This window comes from Epargyreus clarus, unplaced genomic scaffold (genome assembly GCF_041222505.1).
Source record: "Epargyreus clarus isolate Ecla_fem2 unplaced genomic scaffold, WU_Ecla_fem_2.2 ptg000027l, whole genome shotgun sequence".
NCBI lineage: Eukaryota > Metazoa > Arthropoda > Insecta > Lepidoptera > Hesperiidae > Epargyreus > Epargyreus clarus.
Window position 1 is genome coordinate 9,676,817 of NW_027332234.1, and position 22,581 is coordinate 9,699,397.

Below are 22,581 nucleotides of genomic sequence, written 5' to 3' on the forward strand. Positions count from 1 at the left end.
AATATTGTAACTCTGCCCTGTCCTTGAAATATATACCTACAGGGGCGCTGGGCGAGAGTTCGCGTTAGGGCTACGCGCCTACAGTGTTTTATTTACGTCTGAATTTCTTCTAGATTTTTATATTGTAAATATTATATTTTAGCCTCTTAAATATTATTTTTACATAGCTGCTCCTTAGTAGGCGAGAGGTTGACGGACATTTGTTTTAGTGGAAAATAATAAGTAAATTAATAAGTTATATAATAAATTACTTGCAAATTAGTAGGTATGAAAAGTGTAGTTATAATGTGTTCATGTTCAACGAGAATACCTTTTGCTCAATTATCATTCGTGTGTCATTTATTTCTTTATGAATCCAGGTATTTTGCTCGGTAAAAATTGGAAATACCAATCTTTAAAAAAACAAATCATTATCGTATACACGCTATATGATTGTTTTAAAAAAAACTGCTTAAAAACACCGACTGCTCATCACTGCGGCACATTCGCGCCTGTTCGCATACCGAAATCGAGGCGCGTAGGTATAAGTTGCGTTCTGTGCGTTTTTATGAAGATAGAATACTGTATAGATACTTATACTGTGACTATACTCTAAAACGTAGTGGTTATATTCTCTTGCTATTTTCCTAACGGAGTGATTTTGATTGCCACTATAGGAGTATAGGTGTTCTGTGTCACTAGCACTAGCTGATCTTTGCCAGACATACAGACAAATAGAATATAGTAACCTATATAGGAACATACAGAAAAATCTGTAGGACTATATTTTTTTATGAAATTATAAAAAAGGAAAACTGGACCAATTTTAAAAAGTGTATATTAATATGAGTTTTGAATTCTTTACATAATATATTTAGTAAAATAAGAAATAATTATAGAGTAATAAAAATATTAGGTCTGTAATAAAATTGTGACATTATATCTACTAGAGTATCCGAACTATTGAGGACACGGCACTCGAGAATCGAGATCGAGTTATAGAAAGTTTGACGTATGCGTTTGGTACGTGCGTATGCGTTTGGTAATAGTGGACCGCTAGTCTTTCATGAAATAAAACGGAATAGTTCATTGAAATAGATATTTTAAGCCGAGTGAGTACTGTGATTAAGTGAATATTCGTTTAGGATTTTTTTGTGTGACCAGTACAAGTGGAATCTTTGGAAAAACATATACAATTATCACGATTTACATCCGGAAACCTACTTTGCCGTAATACATTGAACTTTAATTAAAAGTTTATTTTTAATATTTCTTTAAAAACAGTAAGTTGTGAAGTTTAAAACGCGCGCAACGTCAACCACAACTTGGCTTTGTCTCCTTACAGGTCAACAAAAGTGTGGGGCGCGTTGCATTGACATGTGGCAGTGAAATAAAGTTGATTTTACAGTAGATTAATCACAAAATGTTCAGAAGTAAAATTAGAATACACACTTGTCGAATAATCTTACTTACGTCCCTTGTGTGGTTACTAGTCGATGTTGCGATTTTGGCGCTATATTCGGACTGTTTCGGCGATGGCTGGGAGTGTAAGAAAACAACAAGTGATACATTAAAAGTAAGTGTGATAAATATAATATAAATATAAAAATAGAATAAATATATTACAGTTGTATTCTCATGGGATCCAGGGGGATGTTCTGTGTTATAGAAAACTAAAACCAAGTACACAAATATTTTGAAGTAGAATACACATCTAAATACATCATTCAGGGTTGTTTTTAACTAGGATTTGAACCTGGGGCCCTTTGCATGATATATGAATCCCGAAATTAGGAAAAAGAGAATGATTATTTGTGTTGATAAGTTATAATAAGCTACTGACACTGTAGCAATATTTTAAGTGCTTTCACTGATATAAGTGTCTGTGTGTTTCATAAGGTGCTAATTGTTAAGCAAGTGTTTGTATAAATATTTCAAGATGTGTGATTTGTATGTGAATGGTAATCTCCAGTGAACTGTTATGTGTAGGAACAATGTTTATTCAATAACTGTGTTAAGAGATTTCAGTGAAATATATTCTATGCATTAGTCTAGGTAGAAATGCATAGCTCACTGATATATCATTTTTTTTATGAAAGTTTGAACTAATTAATATGTTTTTTCATAATATAGTTAGAAGAGTTTAGAGGTAAAAAGGCAGCTATAGCGGCTGCATTACAACAAAAAATAGATGACGATGACACAAATATAGAAGAAAATGAGGTAGACCAGGATATCGGAGAAGATGGCCTGATGCTATCAGCATATCCAAAGTCTAAGCTGAAACGATGGGCAGTGGCACCTTCGGTAAAACCTGAAGGAGAATTGCCAGGAGAGCTGGGTAAGGATAGTTTTACTCTTTATTAGACTAATGTTAAAATATATTTTTGAAATGACTAAATTTGTAGCATGTCAGGGTTGTTACTTATGATTAGTTTAATATATTGAATATCTGAATTTTTAATAAATATCTACAATGAATGAATCTACAAAAAGTATACTATTGTGCTTATATTACGCTATTGCACTTATCTATAACATCTTTATTACACATCTTAGATGTCACCTTAATAATACTGGAAATATTGTATTAATGGCACAGTAACATATGAAGTAGGCTATTAATTGAATATTTTAAATGAGACACACTTGAAATTAATGAAATGTAGATGAGTTAATTATAATTTTAAATGAACTAAGTCTATTGGATTTTATTTATGTGTTATTATTGCTAATTATTGTTTTCATAATGAATGTTTGCTATTTTAAAGATGTTCAGTTGTAGTCTTAGAATAAACTGCCAATGATTAATCTAGTCGAAATGATGGATTCTCAACATATTTTTAATTTATTTGCTTGAATCATGCTTGTATTTTGGTATAGTATCATTTGTTATCCACTTTGAACTTATTCTAACTAAGCAGTTCTTGAAACATGTATGAGTCAAACCAATCATGAAGGTCACAAAACTTTCTATAATAGATTTAACTGCATCATACTATGAGTACACAAGGTATACATATTAAAAATTATTTTGTATTCCGTGTAATAAAATGTTTACAAAACCTTAACACATAATCTTGCTCTCATAAGACTTGCTAAACAATTATGTGTAATTAGTGAATCATCCATATAATTTGCTCTTTGTTAAGAATGTACATAGACTTTCTGTTGGAATTGTTAATGTATCAAGATGCTGTATATTCATTTTTATTCGTATTTATAGAGTACCTACATAATTCATATATTTTTTATTTTACAGTCATATTATTTAGGTAAAACTTTGTAATATTTTGCTTTAAGTTATGTTAAAATATGCTAATGTATGTGGATAACTAAGGTTATCATATAATATAATTATATCATAGATTATTAAGAATCTAAACATATTTTCCTTTCCAGGTAAAGCTGTAAACATTCCAATAGAACAAGAGAAATTGATGTTGGACAAGTTCCAAGAGAACCAGTTCAATTTACTCGCAAGTGACATGATCTCAGTCAACAGATCTCTTACTGATGTTAGATTTGAGAAGTGAGTAACTTTGAGTGTTATTGAATTATAGATATATACAGTAGAAACTTGATTATCCGGACTTTCAATCATGATCAAGTAACTTTGTGATGATCTAATTACTTTAGACGAATCGCGTTTTGGCGATTTCGTCGATACTGCACCGTTTTGGCGACATAACGACCGTTACGAAACTGCATTAATGCTGCATTGCGTTTTTACGTTCATTTGCATATGTTCAGTAACTGCAACCAGTGCTTAAATGTGTGTAGAATGTACATTTAATCGCTGAATCAAACTTCCGAAAAGAGGCAAATCGTTGATCAACGACTGTAAATTCTTTTTTTCATACATTTATTTATCCGGATTCTTGATCGGATGTCTCTCGACAATAATTTGTTTTGGCTAGTCGAATTTCTACTCGAACTAATAAGCTAAAGGAAAAATTGCAATTACACTGGAAATATTGGTATGGAAAATATAAGTATAAATATTTTAAATAATTAAGACATACTTTTTAATTTACTTTTCAATACAATAGCTTGGTAGCTATTACTGGTGTAGATAGTACTGGTGTACTATCTATTGGAATGGTAAATAATGCAAATAATTTATATTATTCATTAATAATAAGTTGGAAAATCAGTTCACTAATGTAATTTGGTATCTTAACTGGAAGTAATGTATTATTACCGAATTTATGTAGTTTATCTGTAATTAGTAGTCCTTGTAACAAAACGTTCAATCAAGATGACAATCATTACATAAAACTATTTTGCTTAATGGACTTCTTATCTTCGATAATCTTATAACAGTTTGAATTACTTCATTATTGATAAAACAATTCGGGCTAATTGTTATTTCATGTTATTTTAATGACATCAATGATAATGAACGTCATAATTAATTAATGTCTTACTATTATGTGTTGCAACAAGTATAATTTTTCTCAATAAGTAATAACTTTGTAAGAAAAATAAATTGCAATAGAACCTCTTTGTAAATGATGTATCTTATAATTTTTACAACTTTAATCTATGGTAGTGATTACTTATCACATTTCTGTTCGTACAACTATATTTATTTTTAAATCTCATAACTGTGCATCATTTTGCCTCTTAATATAACTTCCTGTCATATTATGCTCATTTATGATATGGATTTTCCCCTCGGGCACTGATTAAATAGTATTTTTATTGCAGTAATCTTTTCATAGCTGCTAACTATTAAATATGCATAAGCTACTCTATTGAAGTGATCTGAAGGTTGATTGTAGACTTTCTTGAGCTGCAGCTGATAATTATTATCTATTATAGGTTTTCTTGTTTTTAATTTGTATGGAAAGATTGAAGTGTACTGGTAAATACATTTCTGTGCAAATTTTTATCTCTCTTTGTAATTAAATAAACCAGACATTGTTACACTAAATCTCAGCACCCCAACAAAGTTTTCTCATTCTTGTAAATATAATTGAAAGTTTTTGAATAGGTATGTGATAAATATCACAACAATTATTACTTTATGTTTTGTTTATTAAGTACTTCTAAAGGGTTGCAATTATACAATACTCAGACTGTTGTTCCATGTTATCTTGCTTTGCTTTTATAAACTCGGTCTGACGAATTAATACATAGAGGATGTACAGTAGAGCTAATTTCCCATAAGATGTTCTTTCCGATCGATAGCTAATTGTACATATTAAGACAAATATAACAATAAAAACACAATTATCCATCCATCCATTAGCCTTTTGAGGTCCACTGCTGGACATAGGCCTCCCAGCCAATCAGGCGTTTCCCGCTGTCTTCTTCAGGTCGTCGGTCCACCTGGTCGGGGTGCGGCCTGAACTTCTTTTGTCTCCGCGTGGTCGCCACTCGAGGACCTTTCTTCCCCATTCAATCAATACGTAATTCAGTACTTTGTCACCAGATGCAAAAACAAACGGTATCCAGACTTGCTGCCGACCACCAGCGTGGTGATAGTGTTCCACAACGAGGCGTGGACGACACTCATACGCACCATATGGAGCACCATCAATCGGTCGCCGCGACCGCTGCTCAAGGAGATCATTCTCGTTGACGACGCTAGTGAAAAAGGTATTTTATTATATATTCACACATCAGCGATTCTACAGACACACACACACATACCATTAATTTCGAAATTAATCCTTTTTTTGTAATATGTAAATGGTTTTCTTATATGACTGGAATTAATATTAATTTAAATGAAGTTAACATGTATGTAGATGTAAATGAAAATTGGAAAGATCAACCTAGAAATCAAATTGAACTTGATAGCAAATTCCTTGCCATCATTGATGAAGACATAGCTTCGGCGCAAAAATAGTCGTTAGATTCAACGCACTAAGAAATTATCATGATTTACAAATAAATCATAATTAGGAAAATAATGATCATTCCCTTCCGAAACAGAACATTTGGGCAAGAAACTAGAAGACTACATAAAGGCGCTGCCAGTCCCGACGCACCTCTTCCGGACGGAAAATCGTTCGGGACTCATTAGGGCGCGTCTACTGGGCGCCAAGCATGTCAAGGGGGACGTCATTACCTTCCTCGATGCGCATTGTGAATGTACAGGTAACTAAGAAGTATTACATTCTTCTCTATGTTATTTCCAATAAGTCCTCTGTCTTTGTGTGAATGCCTCGTTTAAGAAAGCTCAGTGATTATATTGGTTAGTGGCTAAAATTATAGTGGCGTGTATAGACAGTCAAACAGAAAAATAGACAGCTAAAATTGTTAAAGATTTTTTTATGTTTTGGTATTGTAAGAATAGGCATTAAGTATGATTAGAAAATGACATATACCTTATATAAATTAATGATATTAAAAAATACGTAATACGTCTTGTACAAGGTCTTTTTATCAATATCCATAATATATTGACCCTGCGCCCCGACAAAGTGCGAACTTTCTAAATTTCATGTCATATCATTTAGTTACAAATATTCAGTGAAATCTTATCAATTATCATGTCAATGGTGAATGTATGACAGAGAAAGTACCGCGAATTCCATGTAGAATTGTCTCCCACAATACTCTGTTCGGTTAAAAATTCCGTCACGTGAAACATACCACTTGCAAAGTTTTATTGTAAACAATAAATATTAATTGGCTGTCGAATAATTACATATGAACTATTGAAAAAGAAAAGGCAACACAAACTTTGTTGCGTGCTAAATTAATTTGAACTTTGAACTTTGGCAATCTTAGAATCGTGTTAGCGAGTTATCGCATTCAAAATTGTCTATACCAATAGTTTTAATGCGGTTATTGTTGTGGGTTATTAAATTCTTGTTTAAATTTCTGTATTAAAACAAGCTTGCCCTTGCGGCTTCTTATTACTATGCTCTAATTTATAGTTTCTTAAGAGGAATAAATATAGCCATTTTGTTTCTGAAGAGGTCTTTCTTCCCTTCCGCGAGAGACCCGTCAAAATAAATGTACCTTTAGAGTTTTTATCGTTAGTATAATTTATTTTTCGCAAAAAAACAATATTATTTTCAAATTACAAATATAATATATAATTAAAGAATAGAGGAAAAGGGTAGCGACATAATTAGTTATTCATAATTAGTTTTCTTACTATTTCAATTCAGCAGTTCTTCATATTGAAGTAATTATTTATTCCTCAGAGGGTTGGTTAGAGCCTTTATTGGCGCGGATCGTAGAAGACCGGACAACGGTGGTATGTCCAATCATCGACGTCATATCGGACACAACCTTCGAGTACATACAAGCTTCGGACATGACCTGGGGAGGCTTCAACTGGAAGCTCAACTTTAGGTGGTGAGTAGGAAACATTGTTTTTAACTAAATTTAAAGATATGGGATACTTTCGGCAAGTGAAGAATAATCACTCACTTATGCTTGTCTACAATAACAGAAGAGTTGCCATTGTATCGGAAACTTAAAATCACAATATTTTGGGCGTTGTTTTGACAAGTCTTATGTTTTTTTGTGTAGTAGCAACTTGCGTTGAAACATTTATAGGTCTCTGACATCCGATAGAAAGACGTACTGAATTAACTTTTGATAGAAGAAGTATACTTTGTAGTATTAAATCGCGTTAAGTTTATATGCAAGTCAGTTCGTTCAATTCTATGGTTACAAGGAAATGTTGCAAATTATAAATATCGAGATAATCAACCCTGAATCTGACCTTAAATAGGAAGACGGAGGACACATTAAATAGTCCGTTGTTATTATTTGTTATCATGTAAACAAAGGCCATAGCCCATATGTTACCCGTATACTCGATGGTGAAGTATGATATAAAATAGTATGATTTATGGTGACCTAGGTACTTCCTATTGAGCTCTATCCTATTGTAAATTTTATCAGTATGCGAATATATTTGATGTATATTTTTTGCCATTGATTGTTTTATTACATGTAAGTTAGAATGTTCTTTACTATGACACTTTACCGTGCTGATTTTCTTGTGATCTACTATTAAGAAAAGGTTCCATCAGAATAAGTACAGACAGAGGGACAGCATTTTAAAGATTTTTAAATTTTAGTATCGTAGCGTATAGAACTCAAAAATGTTCATCATGTTAATTATTTATTAATTGACACTTCGATTTTAATTAGACATTCTGATAATGGGTGAATTTCCCACTAACGAAGGTATAAATAGTACCTTAATTGAATAATTCGCGTAGCAAAGACCTTGGTTCGAAAGCGTCGCTTGAGTGACGCGTCAAGGTGAGGGCCCGATTGTTATTTGAAGTTGTTTTGGTTGCGCAACGCCCATTGTTGGCGCCGATGGTGCTGGGGAGTTAATTAATAACTCCGTGCTGTTAAAAATTGAAGTAATAAATGATAAATAATATTTGTTGAGTACTTTTACTCTGTACATCGTCATTATTGTTTTCTCTCTCTGAGCACTTGCCAGTCTCTCAATCTAGTATTAATTGCGGATTCGTTGACTTCGTTGCTACCCCTGGGGATTAAGTTGAAACGTCTCTTATAATCGCTACTCCTTTACCACACCCTACCAATCATAATACAGTAGCGATCAATGCTACTGGTGCAGTGGTGCCTCGGGAGTCGAACCACGATGAGTTCTACCACCTTCCAAACGATTGTTCATCAAGCGAAAATTAATTTGAAAAATCAGTCTTACTTGGGATTCGTACTACTCAAAGTTTTCAAAAATCATAATTAGGTATAAGTGATATATCGAAAAATATATTTGGCATTGGATATCAGAAATTCTCTCAGTTGTAAAGATGAAACTAGCAGAGGACGACGGCTCCATTGTTACCACGGGCGTACATCCGCCCCCACTCGTGCGAATAGGCGAAGAACCTGTGCATGAACCGGTCGCAATCACGATACGATCTATCGTTCGAACGATAACGTACATCTGATAAAGAGTGATTTTTAATTATGCACCAATGATGTAACACTATAGTCCATTGGCACGGAATGTGGTTTACCATTTTAAAATAAATTGGAGTTTAAGCAACTTTAATTTTTTGGGAAATATTTGCGTCACAGATGAATGATCATTTGCTTTAAACGGTGTATTTGTGTGTCCCTTATGTTTTCAAAAGGGATATTGATGGACAATGTACAACCATTCTTATTATGAGGGAAAAAAAACATGTCTATTAGTGGAGTTAGTAACGATGTACCAGATTAGCTCAAGATAAATCATTTGAGATCTGTCATGCAGATCTGTTATAAAAGATAATAAAACATGTGGTAAAGCTATGAAACAGCGGAATATTTGTTTGTTTGATACTGTGAGAATATATGAGCATATTTATATGTGCTCTAATGATTGTTGAGGATATGGGAACTAAGACGGTGGACAATAGATATATCAAAATATTTTTAAAACATCCAAAGTTATTTTATATAATGTTAGAGACCTACAGTAACTACTCTGTAGAGTAGACATCAAAGACGCTGCTTAATATGTCCTCCGAAATAAATTTATGCGTAAAATGAACAATATTGAAATTAAGGAAACATGATCCGTACTAAAGTGCACTAATACAAGTTATATTACTTTATTATTATTAGTACTTTGCCTCAGTCATTGTCTTAGAGTTTCTTGTTTTCAATAACACAACTCACGAGTGGACGGTACGTTATCAGCGTAATGACACGCTTGTCGAAAATCGTCTCGTTTAGACGTAAAATTTATCAATTTATTGCCATTATTCCTCGATATCGCAACGTAGTAACTGGTCGTAACACATTTTGCTATGCGATTTTCTTGTTTCGTAATAAGATGCAAGTTCTCTTATGAATAAATCCGTAACATAGAGGTCATAACGCGGACGAGGTATCTCCGATAAATAATTTTAATAATAGTTATTCAATCAAAATAATTCCTAATCAACCATTTTAACTTAAGCTAAACAGAATTGAGTTCCTATTGGATCCCTAGTTTAAAAAATATTTATTGAAAGTTTATGACAATAACAAAGATAATATTTTATGAGATAGAATGATGAATTTCAATAACATTAATATAGTAGTAAATTTAACGACAACGTAAACGTAGTAATTGAAAATTCAGTGAAAAATACGACTCTCATTGTCGTGTCTGCCCGGTTTAATTAATCTGTTGTTTAATTATGTGTAGTAATCATACGGCGACGTCTAACAAATTAAACACGATAAAAATGTTTTATTTTTAGTATAAAGCTTCGTTTGATAATGAAAAGAGATGGACAAGTGAATTAATAATAAATAAGTAAACGATTGGATTATCAACCATGCTATTATATTCGAAAGACTTCTGACGTAACGTAATTTATGGATAATCTTTAAGCTATACCGACGAGTTTAAGTCTTATTTTTTGCCATGTCCGTCTTAAATTAAATATCGTAATATAAATAATTTTATATTTAAAACTCCAGGTATGTTTTTTTACTTTTAACAATGACCATGTTTTCTTAACTTAATATCGCCTAGTTATTCTACCTATAAACCTGTTCATTTATGCTATGCCAAGACATATGTAACCATTCAAAATTGACCAGGTATTTTCTTCTATCGTTTCCTAACAACCAGGTATTCTTGTAGAACAGTCTAGACATTGACACCTTTATTTCCAGGTACCGAGTCCCAGAGCGTGAGATGTCGAGGCGAGGCGGTGACCGTACAGCGGCGCTGCGAACACCCACTATGGCGGGCGGGCTATTTGCTATCGACCGCGAATACTTCTACAAGATCGGCTCCTACGACGAGGGCATGGACATCTGGGGCGGCGAGAACCTCGAAATGAGCTTCAGGGTATCGTATTTAGCTTCATTCGTGATAGAGCTGATGAGGAAATTAATAGTAGAAGATGAATAGGGTTCGTTTGTGCCACTTATCATGTTACTTAAAAGCGCTTAAAGCGGTAAGCGATTTAGGAGAATAAACGTTTTAGAAATAGGAGAATAAACGTATTAGAATGTTTTAGAAAGATTACGAAAATACTTTGATCACTTATTGGATATTTTAGTATTATATTCCGTCCGTAAGGTAACCTGAAGGCAGGCTGGTCGGAAGTCAACTATAAATAAAAAGATTTAAAAATAAATCTTTGATCACATCTTACGAATTGATAAATAATCTCACAATATAAATGAAAAAGTTAGCCAATCATAACATATGAGGCGGGGTGAAGGTGTGGCAGTGCGGCGGGCGGCTGGAGATCGTGCCGTGCTCGCACGTTGGGCACGTGTTCCGCGACAAGTCGCCGTACTCGTTCCCCGGCGGCGTGCAGAACGTGGTGCTGCACAACGCCGCACGTGTCGCCGAGGTGTGGATGGACGAGTGGGGGGAGTTCTATTACGCCATGAACCCAGGTTCGCAGAGGACGTTGCTAACGCTGCCGACATTTTGACAGCTTTGACATTTGTCTCGAGTTGTAGGTGCGTTCCACTTAGTCTTCGTGTTCGCGATAACTTTGTTCCACTTGGGTGTTTGAACGAATGTACGCTGTAATTTATATATCATATTGATTCTTAGATAATTTAATGCGGATATTATTGGTCTCTGTTACTGCAAGTTGGAATTGGATATCACCCATGTTTTTAACCAATATTTGCTTAATCAAGAAAACAATGTTTTGTGAGTAAAGTACGAGTATCGTATATAATATACTTTAATAGATTAAAATAATCGCATTTAATATTTATTCTCATTTAGGCCACTTTTGTTTTATTTACATTCTTGAAGTACAAATAATTACCATAGACAAATGACACTGTTAATAGACAAATGTCGGCAGTTAAGGCACATATAATAAAGTTTTGTTGTGGCTTGGGATACAATTAACCATATTGGCGTTATATTGTTGTCATTAACATATTAATTAAACGGATTAGCTTCTAACATTGAATATTAATAACATTAACATTGCAGCTGCATTCGCCTGTACGTTTTAGTAATAACAGTAAATAATGCTTAGTAACAACATGCAAGGAACTTGAATACGCGTATGTTTATAAATTTCAGCAAGAACTGTTTTGGTTTTTGCTAGTACGAATGGCAACGTCTAATGGTGAATAATATTACTTTAATAACCTATTAAAGAGGAGTTATATTTACTGTACTATATCGTACACATATACATATTTAAATATGTATACATATTTAAATTCTTCATTTAGATATTTATCTATCATTTAGATAGCTAATTTTTATTCGAAGATCGAACTAGACGCGGGTCGTGATTATCTTAACATACCATGACCATGACATTGAATCCCCGCTAGGAATGCAGTGATCACTTTATCTTGATCCCATGAGAAAAGCGTTTACTTGATCTTTATCTTCATTTTAGATGGAATAATAACAGTCCTGGGGATTACATTGTAATACCACGTTTAATTATGATTCAAACTGAAACATGACTGAGATAGTCATAAGGCAGAATGGGTGAGATGGCCTGCAGCAGCTAAACCCATTTGCTATTTTTTCTACCTTTATAACTTTACAGATCATCATACGCCAATTCTTGTTCCTCGTATGTAATTACAAAAAGTATTATTGCACTGTTTATTCCTGCATGATCATTCGCTTCATTTCATTTTTTATTGCTTTTATCTCTATGTTTTTATCCTTTATGTCTTACTATTATTTTGTCTTATCATTTTCTATAGGTCTCTATTTGTGTCTGTACCATCTTATGACTTTATTTTTTATTTCTTTTTGCCTATTTTTTTTTCTTTTTTAAGCTGCTTCCTGTTAATGCAGAAGCAATGATATAATTGTAATGAAGTCAGACAATATTTGGAGTCAGTAAATTATCCACAGCAATTCTTTGCGGCATAGAGTTGTAGCAGAATTATTACAAAAAATCATATATTAATTTAATTAAAGGAATAGTTTGAAGATAACATGAGAATAATATTATACATTTTTTGCTATTAAAATTATCATATCGAATTAAATTGTTATTTTATTTTAGGTAAGCTATGCTTTAGGATTCTATGTGACCAAGATATATTATTATAGCTTACAAAAATGTGAAATTTACGACTATTACAATCATATTGTATTTCATTTTTATGCATTTTTAACATTATTAGTCACACTGCTACAACTCTGCCACATTTCATGGCTTAATAGAATAACATATTGATAACAAAATGTAACCGCATCTAACGCCATCCAACGAGACCGTTTTTTGTAACTTATTTAATTTATATCTTATATATTTCTTATTTACTTACAAAGTGAATAAGTAGTGATAAAATTAACTATTATATGATACGGGACTTATATATGCGTGGAGTGTAAACTAATATTTGTATTGTTTAGTTGTAGAGTAACCGATATATTAACATAAATTGATAAGTGGCCATATTGTTAGAGTTTATGTGTCATAAAAGTTAACAATACATAAAATTAAACGCTTTAACTGTGTAGAACTGCACTAAAGTATATTTATGGTATATTTATGATGTTTATCGTCATAATTACTAATACTGCTAATATTATGCTTTTTGTGTGGTTGCTTTAATAACAATGTTCACTGTTTATCTCGACTATATTGTTGGCATAAGAATCTAGCATTATGTTTTCACTAAATTCAATATTATCAATATGTACGGAATACGATAAACAGCGTACATTGTTATAGTAACAACAGACAAAATAATTATGTGATGGCAACTGACTTTTCGAATTTAATCAAACAAGCGACATACGTAATTCGTAGGAAAGGAAATAACATATTTTCTCACATTGTTTTTATATATTTGTACACTACGCTTATATCAAAGATCTTAAATATCACTAGATTATACGTGGCGTAACAAACAGCACTAACGAATGAGTGTACGTACGACGTGGTGGTACGTACCTTATGACGTGTCGTGTGTACGTTAGATTTGTGTCGCAATCTAATAGCCAACATTAATATAATTTAGTTTACGTAGTCTGTATACCTACTCTAAAATATGATAAAACTATAAGCTAAAAAACAATCCAAAGAGAGTATACTTATTTTTGTATCTTTTTACGTTACCCGAATGGCAACCCTAATTTATAAAATGGAATTTAATCTTGATAAAAATAATATCCAAACTCGGGTGGCTTCACAAATTATACAATGAACAAGAAAATATTTTTTTAGAACTAGAAAAAAAGTAATAATCGATTAATTTTCAAGTCACAATGAATTATACGAGCTGTTTAATATAACAAAAGGAGATAAGACTGAGAGAAGACGTGATATGACAAATACTTATTGCTCTACTTAAATAATATATTATTATAATAATGAAATAATTAACTTCATATTATTGTTCACGGGACGAAATTATCTTGTCACGTTATTATAACAGGTTCTGATCTGTTTACCTCGAACAGTTTGGTTTTGAGGACAAAGGACTTAAAGTAGACGCAATTTCCAATAATTGCACGGGAATTGGTAATTATGTTTACTTCGCAGCCCTTGAATTGGGAAGGTTTAATTGTTATGGGTTACTTGATTAAACTTGTTGTTTGTAAAATGTAAATAATTCGTATTTTGTTAAATAAATAATTATCTTCTCTTAAGATATAGAATTCAAATGAAACAGTAGATGATGCCTCACAGTTTGAGACAAAAATTAGCTGTGACGGAGTGTAAAAATGAAGTTTTTTTATAACAATAAGCTCAGTAGGGTGTTTTCATTGAATTATCTCATTCGCTATAAATAATATTAAATAATTTGCTTAATAATCAAATCTAGAATATTCACTATGTCTATGACCGACGATGTCTATGACGTTTCAGAGGGTTCATAAATAGGCGCTAATTATATTATAAACCGCGAAAGTACTAATCCTGTTAAATCATATCATATTTAGGCAAAAACACAGTATAAAAAACAAATAAAGTTACAGTATAAAAGAGTATAAAGTTACAGTATAAAAAAGTATATAGTTACAGTTACAGTATAAAAAGTATAAAGTTACAGTGTAAAAGTTACAGTATAAAAATTAAGTAAAGTGTAGTGAGTCAGTTGCCGTGACATAACGCGCGGTGCGGTGGGCGGGGCAGGTGTGGATGTGCGGCGGGCGGCTGGAGATCGCGCCGTGCTCGCACGTGGGCCACGTGTTCCGCAAGACGACGCCGTACTCCTTCCCCGGCGGCACGGGCCGCGTCGTCAACCACAACAACGCCCGCCTCGCCGAGGTCTGGCTCGACGACTGGAAGCATTTCTACTACAATATTAACCCAGGTCCATAAAACTGACGCGTTGGTGTTCTTGCTGTTGCGGTCGTGTCGAATTGGCTGATGGATGTTTAGTATTGTGATATGATGCGTTTTGTTTTGATAGAAAACGTTACTGTGCTCACTTTTTATGCGCTATCTAGTTTGGTTCTCAAAAGTCTACTCTGAACAAGAGATTCGTAGTAGTTCTTAATATGGAAGACATACGGATGTCCGTTACGGAGAGGCTTGGTAGAATGAAAGATAGCCATTTAGCAGCTACGCCGTACTCCGTGTGCTGTATTTTTGGTTAGGCCTTACCTGATCAAATAATAAATTTCACAATTGTTTTATTGTATTACTAAATGGGACGATTAAGAAAACTGAGTGCTATAAAATTTTGTTGGGCTGCGGACACTGAATATGAGAGACCATATTGGAAATAATAAAGAATGTAGTTTAGTAAGAATACTTACCTAAAATTGTAATTGGCGATATTTGTTTCTAATATGAAAGAACAAAAATCGTCGAATTTAATAGGTCACCAGACATGAGGGGGTAATACATCCTTTCATCAGCCAATTCGACGCTGTCGGCTAGCTACTACGTAATTGATGCTCGTAGACGCGGATATTGGTTGTTTAGTTCAATATTATTTATTGTCGTCACATAAAAAACGTAAATCTTGTCGCGATTTGTTATCGTAACGACGCCTATACTCTGAAATTAAGAATAATTTGTTCTACTGCAGTATCATAAAACATACGTCATCTATTCGACTGTACCGCTTTAAGATAATTTGAATTATACATGATAAATGGTAACAAGTTACGCAAGTTACCTTTGACGTGTTTTATTTTTTTACATATTACTACGCTACTTTTTTATTTTATAGTAAATTCGTTAAAGAATGAATGGAAATTGATTCGTTTCGGTGCACTTGTTCGATAAAGAAGCAGTGACGTAACTGTTAACTTGAGCATTTATGTAACTTTTAAATTAATTTTAATTGTTCATAAAGTTACTACAATTAACATACATATACCTACTGCCAATAACAGCGAAAGGAAATCAATTGGAGTACGAAAGAAGTTGCAATCGTGTTTGACTCGAATTAAGTTGTCCATTAAAAATACTTATGTGCAGAGTTGTTACGATTTCAGTTAGCATCATTGTAACTAATATAGCGTGATTGAAATTATAGGGAAGTATAATTATTATACGACGATTAATTTCAGAGTAAACGTGTCAATTTATTATTTATGCTTATTATATTAAAATTAAGTCTGATGGGAAAGTGGGAAACCAAGTCTTGTAGTACGAAACATTAACATTTGCTAGCGGTTCATCTGTTATTTTTAAGCAACAAACGATATTATCACATCAGGTAATACTATTTTAATATTTACGAATTTATTTTGCCATCAATTGTGGTTTATATAATATTTAAATTAAATGCTGTTAATGTTTGTCAAAAATAATTTAAAATTCTTCTGCAAACAGGAACACATCTAAGTTAAACATTGCATGTTCAATCTGAATACTAAACTTGTGATATTGCCTAATTTTATTAAAAATAATAATGTGAACACATCATTCATGCATTCATTTCATTCATCCGTAAGATTGTTCATTTGTGTGGGGTTGTGGTTATTTTCTATTTATAATGAATTGTTAAATTGAAATAGTACTGTTGTTAACAATATTTCTAGTATATATAATAATAAAAATATAATTAATCTAAGTAAGGGATTATCGGTAATGGGGAAATTATTAGAAGTTATATCTAATATGTGGACCACTGTGAAGTTATGTACGTTTGATTCTTAAGGATTGATACAACAATCGAATAAAGTTGAAGTTGACCAAATGTGAGCATTGTTTTTAACAAAAGTTGACTAAAATTGAGCAGGTGCACTGAACGTCCCGGTCGGCGACGTGAGCGAGCGCAAGGCTTTACGGAACCGCCTCAAATGCAAGAGCTTCAGATGGTATTTGGAAAACATCTACCCAGAGAGTCAGATGCCACTCGACTATTATTATTTGGGTGAAGTGAGTATGATCATCTTAATTTTTCATGTTTATATAATTTATTCTTGATATTACGGTTTAGTAAGACAAGCAATAAGTAGGAATTGCAGAATAAATTATAAAGAGGGAAACTTTGTTTGTTTGTTTGGTTGTAATGAATAGACTCAAAAACTACTGGACCGATTTCAAAAATTCTTTCACCATTCGAAAGCTACATTATCCACGAGTAACAGGCTATATTTTATATGAAATATATTTGATAAATAGATTTTGAGGCTGTACAAAGTTTGCCGGGTCAGCTAGTTAATATATATTGTAAGTTTTCTATTAGGATTGATTCCTATTTTTATTCTCTATTCTATTCTCTATTCTTCTATTTTCTCTATTCTTCTATTTTCTCTATTCTCTATTCTTCTATTCTCTATTCTTCTATTTTTTCTTTAAATTTTTTATAAGACTGACACTCAAGTCACTCTTATCAGTTTCACTACATACTAAACTGTGGTATTCATTAAAAATCTCATTAACAAGTAATCTGTTATCTTGATAACACTTGTTATGAATAGCGTGTATTTACATTTACAATCTTAAGTGTAACTCGTAGTACCACAATCTTTCGATTAGATTAATAGTAAATAATCTAAATTAAACAAAGATTAATCTATCTGTTCTGCATTCTAAACATACTTAAAGGATTACGATTAGGGATACTACAGCGATATAAAATTTGCAGTGATTATTTCCTATTGATGAAACTATTGTAAGTAATAGGAAGAGTTTCAATTTAATATATCATCTGTTATCATATGTTATATGTCTGAAACTAGATACTGTAGGTTAGGATTAACTCCTTGAAACTTAATAATTGCGGATAACCTTTTGTTGTATAAGCTTGCTCGCGGTTTCATTCAATATAGTATAATTAGAAATAAATAATAATAATCATCCTCTTGTCACTAAGCACGAAATACTTTTCTAGGATTCTGGGTTTGGATTTATTTATGTGTGTCAATGGTTACGACGAAACGGAATACAACAAAATTATTGTGAGATATGTGTGTATGTTGTGTTTCATAATAGTAACCGTTTGTTAACAATTACATTTCATTGTTTCCAGATACGTAATGCGGAGACGTCAAATTGCTTGGACACGTTAGGTGGCAAGGCGGGCCAGCCGTTGGGCATGGGCTACTGTCACGGGATGGGCGGCAACCAGGTATGTAACGTTAAAAATAATCAGAGTGTTTAGTGTATCTGATGGATATTGGTTACTGCCGCTTATGGGCATTTGTAATGTACATTAATATAATGAGTGGTGTTCTACCTGGGGCATCACCGCTGCGTGGTCACCCTTAAGGACTTAAGTAGGAACATTTTATGTAAGTATATCCTTTGTAACAACCTCCAAATTTAAACACAGCCTAGTTAGCCTAGCCACTGCTATTTTACGGCAGACACAGATTTAGCGTTAGCCTTTCAAACCTTCCAACTTTTTAAGTGTAACTTCTTTTGCGCATATGTGATTTTTAAAATAAATGTATGAATAATGAATGTTACAGGTGTTCGCGTACACGAAGCGCAAGCAGGTGATGTCGGACGACAACTGCCTGGACGCGGCGCACCCGCGCGGGCCCATCAAGCTGATCCGCTGCCACGGCATGCGCGGCAACCAGGAGTGGACCTACGACACCAAGGTATACCGCCACTGTCCCTCTAGTTCCGGAACCAGAATAGGGCTACGGCATCCTCTGCCTGTCGTAAGAGGCGACTAAATGGGGATTCCGGGGTTGCGGGCGGCAAGAGTGGGGGCTCGAACCGCCCGGCCAACGACCTCGGAAAGGACGGCGGTATGTGTGGTCGCATACCGTCGTACCCACCAAACGGTGTGGCGAGCGTCAAGCTCACCTGGGTCGAGCCCGACGGGGCGACTCCGATTGCGTTCCTTTCGAGATCCTGTAATTTACGCGGAACAATGCCGACATGCGCAGTTAAGTGGTGCAAAAACACGAAATTGAAGAAAAAATGCGGAGAAATATCGTTTCATTCGTAAATGCGCTAAAACTGCATTTTTTAAATATTTTTCAAACACGAAAATAGATGACAGTGACAATTTCAATGGTCAAAACTGGTTACATTTTCTTTTGAAGTGAGTAATCTTTAGTAATGTATGGTGTGTTTCCAGACGCGCACAATAAAGCACACGAACACGGGCATGTGCCTGGATAAGCCGGAGGCGGCGGACGTGTGGAAGCCGGTGCTGCGGCCGTGCTCGCGCGCGCGCTCGCAGCAGTGGCTCATGCAGCTCGACTTCAAGTGGCAGGCGCGCCGCCCGGACAGCTAGTCCCAACACGCACCAGTTAGTACATGCATCTTTGTTATTTGTCTATTTATCTACCTTTTTTTATAATATAGGAGTAGCAGACGTGTATGCAGTCCACCTAATGGTAAATGGCTACTGCCGCCCATGGACATTTGTAATCAACCCCAGATAAGATTAGATATTCCTGCCTGAGGTCGGCCTCAGATGCGCCACTACTCCTGAGGACTAAGCTGGAACGCCTCGGAAAAGTATGTCTCCCTTACCACACCCTTTAAACCGGAACACAGCAGCGCCTAACGCTGCTGTTATTAGGCAGGAATAGGTGTGACGGTGGTGCCGCCTGAATCTAACTACATAGGTTCTACCACCTTATTTATTGTAGCTTGACTTGTTGTTGAAAATGATAGAATTAAAGGTGTGATAACTAAGGTTCTTTGATTTTTAAACTGATCACCGTATCGTTATAAGTTATGGTATTAGAAAAACTCGTCTTAGTTTACTTTTACCACTAAAACATTCTATTACACTACAATGGTATTTCACAACAATTAATATATGTTTTATTTATTTACAGGATACACAACGATAGACCATAATAGTCTTCCCCGTCATTAGATATCAGATTTTATTCCTTATTCCTATATCTAAATTTTATATCTATTAGTATATCGACACGAGGTCCTGTGAATTGTTGACAATACATAATATGGTGTTATATATGTTGTATCTCTGTAAACATTGCTCAAACTTAGGATTGTGTCTACTGTGTTTATGAGTGATACTGAGTTAAGGTTTTGCTTATATTTCGATTTAAATAGATTTAAGTAAGTCGAAAACGGTTTATTTTACGTAACGCTTGCAAACAGATCTTACACAATTGTACTGAATGAAATAGTATTGTTGGTTTCATTTTCATGAGATTTTTATGAGATGTTTTATTCATTTACACATATATTTTAATACTTTTTAAACCTTATGTCACAAATTCTTGAGATGTTTATTAATTGTTAAGATAATAACAGTTGTCTTATGACACGTAATTGTAAAAAAATATATATGTCACAACAGACTCGAAGCAAAATGCTCATTATTATATCAGTTTTAAGAATACTCCCCCTCCCATGACTTAGGGAATGTGAGATTATATTTTATTAAATTGCTGTTTATAATGACATTGTTACAGATGATGTGTTGTTTTTTAACTATGCAATGAATTAAATACAAAAATATATAATAATATTGACTCACAAATTGTACAATACTTAAATACTATTTACTATTTTTATTATGATCGCTATTAATTCCGTAAATCTTTGTGCAGATTTAATGACGTGTATAACTGCCTTGGAAATTATTCGTATTATTAATTTGGGTTGGTCATTAACCGCCTATACCGAGTTACACAAGTGTTGGGGCGTATTCACCTAACTACACTACATTAAGTGGGAGATTCCAATGCCTTACAGTGGTATAGTCCGTGCCAAACTGCTAGACCGCTCTGAAGTTGTTGCCCACAACTATAAGCATATATTCCGTAGCATAAGGGCATACTAACGCAGCTATGTGCCCGGGCGAGAACAGGCAGCGGACGGCTGCCAGGAGGTATCCCGCGCTGTCTACGTCCCGCTAATATCTACAATTTGCTATTCGAAGCGACTCGTTTCTATATTCAGAGCGGACTAGCAGTTTGGCGCGGACTATATATATTAACCTTTTAAGGTTCATTTACATATATCTACATACATTGCACATGCCAGACACGAGCCTCAGCAGACATAATAATGTTTTTTATACAATGTCATTGACAGGGCCGACGCGTTTGCGCGGCCGTGCTACGATACATTTGCTAATATACATTGTATAGAAACACATTATTTTGTTTGCCACAGCGCGTGTCTGACATATTCTATGTCTGTGGATTTAATGAACAATTAGAGGTTTCAGGTAACAGTTATTACTTTCCAAGTTTTAGCGGCACGCAAGTTTGTGCCATATTTATTGCCGAACTGTCTTAGATTTGCCACAATTTATATGAAGTACATAACAGTATCTATTTATTATTTCTAATGTATACTTGTAATATTCTTTTCCTAGGATTGACTGCCAGTGATAAAGGGAAATTTATGACTCTTTATTTAATAACTGGTCTATGCATTATTATTATATATTACTATATAATTTATTACATAAATAAAACGCTAATATAGTTAAGTTCCTTTTAATGAGTGATTTAGATACGGGAGTGTATTGCTTGCAATTTTTTGAGTTCTTATGTTATACCGTCTTTGAAGTATGTATATATGCAAAGGTGCTTCAATATGAAAAAATATTTGTTAAGTCCGTATACATTATTTTTATTTCAAGGATAGTTAAATAAATATACAGAAATATGTTATTGTAAGTTTGTTAATCAAAATATGTATTGCTGAAATCGTGATATTATGATTTCGCGTTTTACTTTTGGTTGCGATGTATTCTGTACGCGCATAAGAGACCATCCATAAAATATGTTACATAAATTTTATTGTCTTTAACCCTGACTACGTCACATTTCTGTGATGTCATAACGCTACGCAATTATTTGAGACTTACAATGTTATTTTTTTATAAACTTCGCTCATATTTTACTGGATTATTATTGACGGGTGATATACATTTTTAATAAGATGTGACATCATTTCCCCCTTAATCGTGACCTAATTTGTGTATGACTCCGAATGGCGCTGTTCAAAATTTTGTATGTAGATATTGGCTGAAATGAGATTATTTTTTATGTAGGGAACTGTTTTTAATAACCTGCTGTTATTGTTAAATCTGTAAGGACTTGAGTATACTAAAAGACTACTTTTAATATTTTACTGCCGAATCGTGCAGGTCTAACAATAATCTGTACTTACACAAACAAACTGTTGCCTTAATTTTATGATATTCTAAATCTACTCGTGTCATTGTTGAATAGGAACCAAGTATGATAATTAATGTTTTAGTGCATATCGTCTTTATTGAAAAGGACGGAATGGAATTGCCTTTTATATAATTTTATAAATAGATTTC

At 33.7% G+C, this 22,581-nt stretch overlaps 1 protein-coding gene across 4 annotated transcripts; it reads left to right on the forward strand.

Moving 5' to 3' along the window:
- Window positions 1-955: 955 nt before the first annotated feature.
- Window positions 956-22,370, forward strand: Pgant5 (polypeptide N-acetylgalactosaminyltransferase 5). Of its 4 annotated transcripts, none has more exons than XM_073089101.1 (14): window positions 956-1,091; window positions 1,325-1,555; window positions 2,113-2,320; window positions 3,382-3,511; window positions 5,420-5,586; window positions 5,926-6,090; window positions 7,149-7,302; window positions 10,597-10,774; window positions 11,154-11,334; window positions 17,089-17,228; window positions 18,325-18,423; window positions 18,767-18,901; window positions 19,390-19,563; window positions 20,102-22,370. In XM_073089101.1, exons 2-13 carry the CDS (start codon window positions 1,403-1,405, stop codon window positions 19,546-19,548), a joined length of 1,869 nt encoding a protein of 622 aa, XP_072945202.1. In that variant the 5' UTR covers window positions 956-1,091; window positions 1,325-1,402; the 3' UTR covers window positions 19,549-19,563; window positions 20,102-22,370. The 4 variants fall into 4 exon arrangements, with proteins under 4 accessions (XP_072945202.1, XP_072945200.1, XP_072945199.1 ...); XM_073089098.1 differs by having other exon boundaries at window positions 976-1,209; XM_073089099.1 differs by lacking the exon at window positions 11,154-11,334 and adding an exon at window positions 15,024-15,204 and having other exon boundaries at window positions 975-1,555.
- Window positions 22,371-22,581: the final 211 nt, after the last annotated feature.